The sequence below is a fragment of the Callospermophilus lateralis genome, chromosome 1 (assembly GCF_048772815.1).
Source record: "Callospermophilus lateralis isolate mCalLat2 chromosome 1, mCalLat2.hap1, whole genome shotgun sequence".
NCBI lineage: Eukaryota > Metazoa > Chordata > Mammalia > Rodentia > Sciuridae > Callospermophilus > Callospermophilus lateralis.
Genome location: NC_135305.1, coordinates 224,351,598 through 224,363,724, shown reverse-complemented (window position 1 = coordinate 224,363,724; position 12,127 = coordinate 224,351,598). Strand labels below are relative to the sequence as shown.

The 12,127-nt window shown below is 61.7% G+C and overlaps 1 protein-coding gene across 3 annotated transcripts in view; it reads right to left on the bottom strand.

The window, feature by feature from the left end:
- Sbno2 (strawberry notch homolog 2) overlaps positions 1 to 12,127 on the bottom strand; it is a 48,918-nt gene that overhangs the window by 21,590 nt on the left and 15,201 nt on the right. Inside the window, exons 2-4 of one of the 3 annotated variants that reach the window (XM_077109869.1) lie at positions 11,188 to 11,365; positions 7,527 to 7,606; positions 6,236 to 6,344 (exon numbers count right to left, since the gene is read on the bottom strand). In XM_077109869.1, coding sequence (XP_076965984.1) covers positions 6,236 to 6,344; positions 7,527 to 7,606; positions 11,188 to 11,280 — 282 coding nt within the window. In that variant the 5' untranslated portion in view covers positions 11,281 to 11,365. The remainder of the gene's footprint in view (positions 1 to 6,235; positions 6,345 to 7,526; positions 7,607 to 11,187; positions 11,366 to 12,127) is intronic. The other 2 variants (XM_077109870.1, XM_077109871.1) reach the window with 2 other exon arrangements.

The window sequence follows — 12,127 nt, the reverse complement described above, 5'->3', positions numbered from 1 at the left end:
TGGGCAGCCAGCCACTGGGGGCCACCAGCCCACACCCAGCCCAACAGAGCGACGTGCAACCTGCAGCTGAACCCCGGGAGGGAGCCTGAGAGGAGGGAGGCAGGTCGCACACAGGCTGGACGCCCAGTGTCCAAGGCACAGCAGCTCCCCTGACCACACATGCCAACAGCCCAGCCCAGCCACCCGGGGCGGCCTCAGCCAGGCAGGAGCGAGGGGACAGCTTACATGGACCTGAGGACCTCATGCGTGTGACCCAGTGACAGGAGACGTCCAGGACAGGAGTCCAGAGTCGGGACGTGGACCTGTGGGTACTGGGCTGGGTGGGGATGGGGTAACTGCTCGTGGAAACAGGGCTTCCTTCTGGGTTGGCGGAATGTTTGGAATTAGATAGACACGGTGATTGCAAAACTCCATGATCGAACTTTAAAAGGATGAACTTAATGTGAATTTTTGCCCCCAATACTGGGGATTGAATCCAGGGGCACTTTACCACTGAGCTACACCACCAGCCCTTTTTGTTTTTTTATTTTGCAACAGGGTCTCACTAAGGGCCTTGCTAAGTTGCTCAGGCTGGCCTCGAACTTGAGATCCTCCTGCCTCAGCCTCCTGAGTGGCTGGGATCACAGGCTTTGCCAATACATCCAGCAGTTATATGGATTCTCATTTTTAAATGGGTTACTAGGAAACTAAAATAAAAAGACACACAAAGTATAGTGCAGACTAAAATCAGGCTGACCAGCATGCATGCTGTGAGACACCTACAGACCACCTGAACTCTGACCCCAGCCCCCACTCCCGTCTCCAGAAACTTGCTGTGCAGTAGAGGAGGTGAGGGCCAGAATGAGTGGGCACTCAGGGGACGGGCACTCAGGCTACAGGGATTCATTTTCCAGGGGCAGCAAGAGGGGGTCTCCTACCTGGGGACCATCACCCACTCCACCCCAGCCTCTCTGCTCACTCTCAGCCTCCAGACTGCCCCTGACTTCCTGAGGAAGGTGTGGCGGTGTGGACCAGAGGACATCTGTGCCCAGGGCTTGGCGCAGTGTTAAGAACAGGGCCACAGCTGCCTGGGCCCACTAGTTCCACACCAGGAACGGAGCCCACCCGGCACCAGAGCACTGCAGCCACTGGGAAAGGGGCCCTGGGGGCAGGTGGGCATGGCGACAAGGGGCTGCAGGGGTGCAGACTGCAGCTGGGATGACAGGTGGCTGGTGCCAGGGACACTGGGCCTGGAGTGGATGTTGAGGAGGGAGGCACGATGACTGAGTGTCAGGGACAGGCAGAGGACCTGTTCAGTGGCACCTGGTTGGGTGGGCTGTGCCCTGTCTGGCTGTGTCCATGCTGTGGGACAGACTGATCCTTAGACCATGTGGACACAGGCCCGGGGCCACCCGACCCCTGCCAGGTCCTGGGCCTCCTCCTCACCTCTTGCCCTCACTGAGCCCTGGAAGGGCATGGTGGCCCTGGCTGGGCCCTTGGAAGAGCCCTGCAGTGGGTGAGCTTCCAAGTCACAGCAGCAGACTGAGCAGGGGACTGCTCTGTCCCTCAAGTTGGGAAGCCGCGGGTCAGAGAAGGCTGCTGGGGCATTGCTTCGGATGTCTGGGAAGAGCTCTGGCTTCCTGTGGAGTGGGGATTGTGTCTCCCAAAATGACACCTTTGATCCTGTGCCTCATTTGGAAATGGGTCTGTACAGAAGTGACTGATGAGAATGAGGTCACATCAATTAGGGTGGGCCCTCATCTGAGGACAGGTGTCCGCATGAGACATAGGGACACAGACAGCAGAGCATGGAGGAGGTGGCTGAGTGACAACAGAGGCTGGGGACGAGTGGCCAAAGCCAAGGGACAGCTGGTGCTCCCGGGAGCTAGAGACACAGGTGGACTCTGCAGGGAGCATGGCCCTACACACACTGGACACCAGACCAGCCTCCAGGACTGCAAGGCCCCGGCGTTGTGGGACAGCAGTCCCAGGACACTCTGCTCTGTCTGTGCACAGTCCTGCAGGGCCCAGAGGCCTGGGGCGGGCCCAGCCTCAGCCACTGTGTGTCTAACGCTGTAGCCAGGGCCTGCCTTCCTGCAGCCACTCCCTGGCCAGCAGCTTTTGCGGGGTCCCCCTCCCTGAAGATCTGCTTGCCGGGGTCCTTGAAGCCTCCAGCTCCCGGGTTTCCTCAGGCCACAGGGCAGAGGTGGGTCTTCTCAACCTGAGTGGCTGGGGAACTACGGGCTTCCTGTAAGGATTCCCTCTCCCTGTCTCTCCCTCTCCTTCCACCCATTGCCGGTAACTGGGAAGCTGGCCGTGGGTGGGCCAAGCCTCTGACCTGCTGCGCTGCGTCTGCAGAGCAGGAGAGTGGAGGCCAGCTGCTGTGGTGGTGGGGGCTGGCAGCTCAGGCGGCACTCTCCCGGGGGTGAGCTCATCCCTGGCTTCCCAGAAGCCCCCAGGCTGGCAACAGCACACTGCCCCTGGACAAACACCCTCCTGACAGTCCTGCAACACGGAGGGACACTGGGTGCAGGCCCAGCCTGCTGACCACTCCTGGGAGGCGTCCTCACAGATGGAGGGCCAGTGGCCATATGGGGGAAGGGCACAGATGTGGGGGTCCAGGTGGCTTTGGGAGGAGGGGTCCAGAAGCACCCACCCTGGAACTGCAGGGTGTCTGTGGGGTGGGCACTGGGGCGACAACCGTGGCCTGCAGTCAGGACCCCGGGGACCTCGAGGCAGCAGTGCCCAAGGGTGGGTCTGGGGAATGCAGCGGGTGATGAGGGACCAGAGGAGGGGCCGGGGGAGCCTGCACAGAGCCCACTCAGCACGAGGAGCAGGCCAGCGGGGCTCCAGACGCCGCTGGCCCCAGTGTGTCCTCAAGTGCACCCCAATCCAACCCAGCCTCATCTGGAACACATGTCCAGCTACTGTCCAGCCCCGCTCCGCCCAGCAGCAGCGCTCACCACAGCAGCCACTCCACTCGAGTGAGCTTCAGAGATGGTGGACGCCAGCACAGCCCACACAGACAGGTGGACACGGTGCGGCCTCGCTCACCTGGAGTGCCACCGGGCCACGAGCCGGTGACGTCCTGGAGCTGGTGTGATGGGTACATAGCTCAGGGGATGTAGTAAGAACCACAGAGCTGGGCACTCGGACATGGTGTCGTGTCTCTTCTTTTCTTTTCTTTCTTTTTTTTTTTTTTGAGGGGTACTGGAGATTGAACTGAGGGGCACTCGGCCACTAAGCCACTTCCCCAGCCCTATTTTGTATTTAGAGACAGGGTCTCACTGAGTTGCTTAGTGCCTTGCTTTTGCTGAGGCTGGCCTTGAACTCGTGATCCTCCTGCCTCAGCCTCCAGAGCTGTTGGGATGACAGACACGCACCACCATGCCCGGTGAGATGATGCCTTTTCTGTTTTGTGAATCATCTCAATTTATAAAAACCACGGAAGCAAAGCCACCAGTCCAGTACTCCCACACACCTGTAGCCCTGTAGGGCAGTCCTCGGGGAGCCCTAGAGCTGCTCCAGGCCACTGCCCAGGGACATGCAAGCCTGGTGGCCCCATGCCACCCTAGAGACAGATGGCTTAGTAAGGAAAGGAGCCCCTCTCCAAGGTTGGCTTAGTGGGCGGTCCAGTAGTGCCCCCCCAGGGCAGTAGGGGGGCAGCGGCTCTCAGGACAGGCCCCAACGTTCTGGTGGCCCTGTAGCACGGCCATGCCTTGGTCACTGCACCATCTACAGTGACCCACGCATTGCATAAACACCCATGAGCCTCCCAATGAGAAGAACACTAAGCAGCAGGGAGAAGGGACACCTGTCCCCACAGAGAATTCCAAATACGAAGGAGCAGGCACGAGGCGGCCACCCAGCCACACTGCACGGCGGGTCCACGCAGGCTCCTACGGTGCCCAGGCTGTGCATCCAGGGGACCACCCATGCTCCCCGCGTAGGAGCCCGCAGACACCCCCTAGCCAAGTGTCGCGCCTGGTCCTCAGCATCAGAGATGTCCGCATGGGGCCTCCAAACTGGGTCCCCAGGAGGACCCACCACCACAGCTGCAGGACTCCTGCCTGCACTGCAGAACCTCCAGCTCATCGTGGGGCAAGCACTCGCAGCACAAGGGCGTCCACAAACAGCTGGTGAGGTTCAGCAGGACATCCACAGGAGCCAGGTGGCATCTGGGCACCAGTGCTGTGCCAGGGTGGCCCGGCCCTGAGGCCATCTCTCAGGGGGAGGCTGAGGGAGGCGGTGCTCAGGGACTCGGTTCCTGCAACATTTCCATGAATCTGGACTGTCTTACTCCACGGTTGGTCAGGAAGCCTCTCCCACACTGAGCCGCCGTGTGCCAGAGCCCAGCTCTCCAGAGAGCCCCTCCTGCAGCCAGTCCTCTGGTACTGGACCCAGCGGGCAGCTCTGCAGAATCCAGGCAGGGAGGCCGGAGCCCAGACTAACCAGCTCAGGACAGGGAGGACACATGGGAGGACTCAGCAACAGAGGGGCGGGCTCTCTCCCACAGGCCAGGGGTCCCAGGGCTCGCCTCCTTTCTCCTTTGTTCCAGCTGCCAGGAGACCCAGGGCTGGCAGCTGTCAAGGAAAAGCCTGGTCGTTCCATCCTGGACCCAGCCCTGCTCCACGCTGCCCCAGCTCCTTCTGAGCTGCAGGACGGTGGCAGCCATTCCTGGAGCAGAGCAGCTGGCCGCCAGCCGTGTGGAGGCCCAGTTTCTTCTTGCTGCCAGGCAGAGCCCTGCAGGTGCCACAGCGGCCAACAAGCACCTGCAATGTCTCAGCTCTGGTCGCAGCCGACCTGGCCACCCTGGCCAGAACCAGGTGTGCAGGCTGGCCCTCCCGAAGCCCAGGGAGAGTCACGTCCCTCTCTTCCAGCTCCTGAGGCCCTGCAGCCCCGGTCCCTTCTCCAGCTCCAGAGCCAGCAGCCCAGCGTCTTCCAGGCTCCCTCTCACCCTCCGGCCTCCTCTCAGGAGGACCCTGAGGTGACCCTGGGTGACCCCAGCTCAGGGCCTCCCCTGATCCCACCTCAGAGCCCTCTGCACTGGAAGGAGGACGGGGCTCCTCTGCCAGCCACCCCGTGTGCCAGCAGCAGGGGCTGTGGTGTGGCAAGGCTAAACTTCCTGCATCACAGGACGGAGGCCCAGCCAACAGGCCTGGGGTCCTGGGAGGGGAGAGGCTGGCGGGGACCAGGCGTGTGGCTCTCTCCCAGGGAGGCCTGTGTCCAACCTGACCCAACCAGGGTGCCAGCCCCAGCACGCCAGCAGGCCTCGGGTGCAGTAGGCACGCAATGCACGGGATAGGCGGGATGGCACGGCCCCCTCTAAGGGGCGGGCACTGGCCCACACTTGCCAGACCACATGCTGAGATGAGCAAGGCTCACACGTGCAGCAGCCAGAGGGGCACAGCCACCCCAGGCTCCTGCACTCCTGGCAGGGCTGGGAGAGAGGCAGGGACAAAGAAATGAAGGACATGGAGAAATGGACAGAGAGAGACAAGCAGAAACAGACAGACAGACACGGAGAAGAGACAGAGATCCAGAGAGACACAGACAGAGATGGAGCCAACGTGCCTGGTTCCCAAACCAGATGCCAAGCCAAGGCACCCCAGGACGCAGCTGGTTCCTTCTGGTGTGGACGTGATGCCCCCAGGGCCCTCCCACGCCAGACGAGCAGCCCCACACTGCGCCACCCAGCCCTTTCCAGGCTGCCCTGGAACTGGTACTCCTGCCCCCGCCCCCCAGCAGCTGGGGAGACAGGTGTGCCCCACGTGCTGGGCCCACCAAGCCACCAGTATCCCGCAGCGCCGCCACCCCTTGGTCCCTCACTGCAAGCACAAGCTGGCTCGCAGTCCAGCACAGGGCTCCCTGTGGGGGTCACCTGGCATGCTGCACCCCCAGAGCTGCTGCTTAGCAGTGAGGTGGGGCTAGACAGGCGGGGGGCCACCTCTGTGGGGAGGCAATCTATCCAGTGCCCTATCTGGCACAGCTCCCTGCCTTGAAGAAGTGCCTCCCAGCACACTGGTGCGCAGACCCAAGGTGACGCCCCCAGGGCCAGGCAGGTTGCTCCTCCTGCCCACAGCAGTCAAGGCTGCTCCCAGAAATCAAGCTACACCTCCTGCTGCTAGCAGCACCTGACCAGCACCAGGGGCCCCCGGCCAAGTCCAGGTCATCGGGTCTCTGGGAGGACCTATGGCCACAGTGTCCCAGTGAGATGCCCTCGGACACCAGCCACAGATGAGTTTGTGGCTCTTACCTGAGGCAAGTCGCTGCTCTTTGGCAGGAAGCTGGGGGCGGTGGCCACAGTAGGGTAGCTGGTGTCCGGGCAGGGCTGGCTGCCAAAGGAGGTGGGGCTCATGAACTGACTGGAAAGAGAGATGGGAGGAGGTGACCGCGGGGCGTGGCGGTCTGCTGGGCTCACCACTGGGGTTCCCTCCTCTCCCCACACTGGAGCTCAGCAGCATGTCTGCAGCAGCTCCCGGCAGACACTGTGCGGCACCCACTCCTGATGGTGACCGCCCTGCATGAGCAGGCAGGTCGGAGAGCCCACTGAAAGCTCTGCTGGCCCTTTGCACACGACTCCCTGGCCTCACGCCCAACTTACACCCTGACAGGGCAGACAGAAGCACAGCCCGGAGACCCAGGAGCACCTTCCTCCAAGGTGGGATCCTGTCACTGTCCCCACACCTTTCTGCCCTTTCACCCCAAAATGAGGAGTAGCAGGGCCAACGTGGCCACCCCAGCTGGGAGGCTGAGCCTCAGGTGGGCTGTGCAGAGCTGGGGACAGGGAGGAAGAGGTCAGTGCCCCTCAGCCTTCCTGTTCCCAGCTCCCAAGTTCTGGGGCCCCCTTGGCTCCCAGGACTGCCACCCCTCACCCCTGGAAAACGAGCATGAAAGGAGCCCCTCACCTCCCCCGTGCCTTGGAACCACCCCACCCGTCCTGCCCCAGCCACTCCAGGGTCATCACCAAACCTGGGGGTGCTTGACCACTGAGCCACATCACAGCCCATTCTGAGACAGGATCTCTCTAAGTTGCTTAGGGCCTCAGTAATTTGCTGAGACTGACCTCGAACTGGCGATTCTCCTGCCCCAGCCTCCCAAGCTGCTGGGATGACAAGCATGCTCACTCCAAAGTATTCTAGAATCCCCAAATGTTCTTGCTATGAATAGGCCCACTTTCAGGCCCACTCCCCTGGCAAACTCCTACTGATCCTTCAAAACCCAGTTCAGCCGTGGCCTTTTGGAGAAAGGTTCCCTCCTGGTTCTACTCACCTCCCAGTTTCTGACCAGCCTCTGCACAAGAGCCCTGCCTGGTTCCCCACTCTCACCACTAGGCCTAGGCTAGGTCTTCCTAATGCTCCCCAGCTGGTCACAGTACAGGCCTCAGGTAAATACCACCTCTGCGGCCCTACGCATCCAGGCCCAGCCCGCAGGTCAGAGCTGGCCAGGCCCATACACCTGGGCTGTGAGCTCTAATTTCAATAGAGCCTTGGGCAACCAGTGCGGCCCAAGGGCAGGTGGGTGAGGACCAGGGCTCAGACACTTACTGGCTTTCACTGGAGAAGGCTGGATACGGTGCCTGTGGGAAGCTGTTCCACCAGGGGTAGGGATAGTGCAGGAGGGGGTTCTGGAAGTGAGAGTGGAATCAGGCACAGGCAGGAAGGGGAGGCCAGACCCCAGCCTCACCCTGCCACAGCTGCTGCCATGGTCAGAACAAGGGGTGGAACCAGGGCTTCCCTGCTGGCCACCCAGGCACTATAGCCTCACCGGGCCTCGGTTTCCTGTCTGAAAGAGAGCCCAGGGCACCCGCCCAGGGAGCTCCCCCACCAAGTCCAGGGCCCCTGGAGTGGCGGGGGACTGTGGATGAGATCCGGGGCAGAGTGTGTGCCTAGCTCAGCCCCATCCAAGGTGAAAGCAGGGCCTCATGGGGTACCGAGGCCTTCCCCAAGGTGTGGGGGCCACGCAGTAGTGTCCCAGGGTTAGCCCCTACTGAGGCCCTGGCTTCTTTTGACTGGCAGATGGGAATTCCCCGTGGTCACTGAGGAGAGGCCACTGGCTGGGCACCCTCTTATTGTCACAGCCAGGTCTGAGGGTCACATCAGCTACCAGGGCAGGGGGTTGTTTGCCACACTCCTGGCAAGGAAGCCCTCCCCCAGACCCCGGTGGAGCTGGACAGTTCCCTGGGCCCAGCCGCGTCCACTCAGACTTGGTACCAGGGTGCTAGTTGGCACCAGCCCAGGCGGCTGCACGGCCTCCCTCACCAGCTTTGCATCCTCACTACCCCAGCCCCAACCTCCTGGGGTCTGCCAGCCTCCAGAGCAGGACCCCAGCAGCCCAGCCAGCCCAGCCCAGCCACAGCGGACCTCTGGGCTTCCAGGGCTCCATGGCTGCCGAGGCAGTCTATCAGAATGGACAGTGAAGCGTCTCTCCAGCACAGGGCCCGGGGCTCCTAGGCTTCCAGCTCCAGTACCTACCCTCCTCAAGACCACAAGGGAAGGAGGCAGGGCCACATGACCAGGTGGGGTCTGCTGGCAAGCCCACCTCTCCCCAGAGCCCTGGCCTAGTGCCTTCCGCCTTCTGCCCCAGCCCGGCCTTCCCAAGGCCGAACTTTCCAGAGCATACTTGTGGCCTTCAAGATGAAGTACAGTGAGCCATCTGGCAGGTAAGCAGGGGCGAGAGGACTGAGGCCCAGCTCTCCCAGCAGGCTCCACCTATGCCTAGGCTGCCCTGAAGGAGCCCCAGGACCAGAGGACCCCTAGGCAGCACGGGCTCTGGGCCGCCACCTGGTGAGGGATAGTAATGGCTTGTCCACCCAGGCCCCCAACCTCTGTCCAGTCAGGGGCACCTGATCCTCCTTACAGGGTGACTCCACATAGCTGGCCAATCAGAGCTTTCTTGGGAACTTTGTGCTGGTACCAGGGGTGGCTCCATCTTCAGAGGGCAGGCCCTGGGGTGTAACTGGCCAGAGTTGGGCAGCTGTGCTCCAATTAGAATTTGTCCAGGGATTTTCTACTGGAGTGGGAAGGGCAGTCTGGCTTTCTCTGAAGCAGGAAGGGCAGGCCAGGTCCCCAGCATGGCCTATAGCTGGCCCAAGCTTGGAGAGCACCAGGGAGCCTTCTCTCTGGGGGCTGGGGACAGTCAGGGTTCCATCCACACCTCACACCAGGGACTGCGTCCCCGCCCTGCCCAGATGCATTTCTGAGTCCTGACAGCTGCTCAGACAGTAAAGGGCACATGGCAGCAGGGACAGCTCCATCCTCTACACAATGCCAGCTCTCCTTCTGACCCAGGAATCCTATTTTGGATACAACCCCCCCACCCGAAGTAATCCATGAGGGGGCAGAAAATACGGCAGCACTGTTCATAGCAGAGGAAAGCTGGCCTCTCCCCAAAGGCTTAGCAGCAGGGAAATAATTAAGCGAATGATGGCTGTGCAGATGAGGAATCACCAGGAGGAGGTGTCCATGGCCAAGACTAGTGGGCAGCTGAGGGAGGCGGAGGTGGGTGCTCAACAGCTTCCCAGGAGGGGAGGACAGAGAGGAGCTGGGCACAGAGCACGTCGCCCTGGGCTGCAGGCGCGGGACACCAGCCCAGCCCTTCATTCCGGAAGAGTCGGCTCCTCTCCCAGGGATGTGCACAGGGTCTTTATGCAACGTAGCTCCACATTCAGCCTCAGCAGGGTGAGGTGTGGCACAGCTGTGTAGGGTGAGGGCTCGTGGGCCCCTGAAGCCTTTCCAGAGCAGGTCTGGGGAACCCTGGTGCCCGCACCTCCTCCCACGCTCTGGAACACAGGCAGCCGTGTCCTGGCTCTGCGGGAACCACAGCTGGCTTGTTCTTGCTGCGTCCTCCTGCCCAACCTTCCTCACCTCCTGTGTCCTCTGGAGCAATGTCCAGAGCCCCATCTGTGTCAGGCTGGCTCTGGGTGGACAAGCACCAGCCTTGGCCCACCCCAGCAGAAGGAAGTAGTGAGGTTTTACTAAAGAGTGGATCCCATAACAGCCCCAGCCAGAGGCACCTGCCCGCTCTGGGGCAGCCTCCCAAGTCACACCCCACCTGGGCCTCTGGCCACTCCCAGCTCCCTGTGAGTCCCCAGCCCTGCTCAGGGCCCTTCCCTCCCAGGGACCCTGGCACTTCCCACAGCTCTGACATGAGGGGCAGAGCTGAACCCTGGTGTTCTGTGTCTTGGGACACTTTAGTGGCCAAACACTGGAAGCAACAAGATGTCCTTGGGTGGGCAACTGAGTCTGCAGAGGTCCACCCAGAACAGGGGATGGTGTGTGGTGCTGGAAAGAAAACTCCAGCCTGACATCCTGGAGAGGGCAGAAGTGTGCCCCCGGCCCAGCAGGGGGGCGGGGCAGGGCAGCAGGCAGAGCCTGGAGGACTTCTAGGGCGTGGAAACTGTGGGGTACTCCCATGTCAAGGCCACAGACTCTCCAACACAGAGTCACCTTCAGGTAGGCTTCTGACTTGAGTTCATGACAGTGTATTAGCCTTGACCCGTCAGTTCTGACAGGCTTGCCACACTCACACAGGACGCAGTGACAGGGACACAGGGCTTTCTGAACAATGTTCCTGTAAACCAAACACTGCTTAAGAAATTGTCTATTAAATTGAAAGAAAAAAACAATGAAGTGATCCACTCTGGCTCCCACAGGTCAACTTGAGCTGCCCTGGAAGGGACAGCCAGACAGGGCAGGGGCAGCGTGGAACGGCTCTCCCAAAGGGCCAGTAACTGTTTTGAAAGAAAACGTCTAGGATGCCATGGCCCACACATATAAACCCAGAGACTGGGGAGGCCGAAGCAGGAGGAGGGCGAGGTCCAGGCTAGCCTGGGCCACTTAGGGAGACCCCAGCCCAAAGCAAAAGGAAAAGGGCTGGGTGTGGCTCAGTGGAAGAGCCCCCGTTTCAGTCCCCAGCAGAGGGGGGGCCTGGGTGTGGCTGGAGGCACAGCACTTGCCCAGCAGGCTGGAGGCCAGCAGGAGGCACACAGCTGGAGGCCAGGGCAGACCCCTTACCCTCACACAGGACCCTCTCCTGACACGGGGGAACTGGGGAGCCAGGCTCCCGACTGAGAAGATTGAGGTCAGGGTCATGGACAGGTTGCCCAGTGCAGCGTCCCACATGAAGGCCACCTCGGTCAGCATTCACCTCGCAGTGTCCAATGAGTCCTGCTCAAGCAGTCCAGGAGGTCAGGGTGCTGGGGCTCACCTGCAGTGGGGACGTGGGACAGAGGAGGCTGCCCGCTGGCGGGGGCTCGTGCTGAGGGCACTCCCCATCCATGACAGGCCCCACTGCAAGCATCAGGTGGCAGCAGGTGAGGGCTGGGAGACCCAGGGCCACAAGGCACCTATCTGGGCTTCTTGCTCCGTGGTGGCGGCATCACGTCCTGTGGAGAAAGAAGTGAGGCTTCTTCCTGAGGCTGTCCTGAGACTCACTGCTCCCTCCCAACCTGCAGGCCAGGCTGCGGCTGGGAGCTGCTGGGCTGGGCACTGGAGCCTCCAGGGGCTCCTCCCGCTGGGCTCGCCCCACCCACCTTCCCTGCTGCTCACAGCCCTCCTCCAGTCCGCAAGGCTGCAGAGGAACACTGCCCCTCAGCCACCACATGAGACCGCCAGGGGGACTCCTGGGGGTACTGAGGGGCCCAGCTGATCTGGGAAGAGCCCCAGATCTGGTTTTGAGGTCAGGGTGCACTAGTGACAACACTGAAAATGTCCATGGTCTGGATGGCAGGTGGACCTTGAGTTCCCACGCTGTCAGATGCCTGAGGACAAATCTGACTCTCCTAGGGGGCTCCTGGCTGGTCCCACTAAAGGGCCAAGAGCCCCCCTTTGGGAGACAGCAGGGACCCCAGGGCAGCCTGCAGGGCAGCGGGCGTGCTCTATGGGCAAGCAGCCTGGAGCCTTAATCACCCAGGCAGGCAGGAAGGGGAGGGCAGCCACACGGAGGCCAAGCTCTGGAGTGAAGAAATCCGCAGGACTTCCAGTAAGCCCTGTCCAGCCACATGCAGCAGCTTACGCAACCCCCTGGGGGAGGGGTGCTGCCTTCTGCTGTGCTCCAAGCACAGGGGACAGCAGGGAAAGGCCCACAGCCTGCCAGGAAGCACAGGGATGTGTGCTCTGTCCCAGCCCCAGGCCAGCCGACCCTCTGC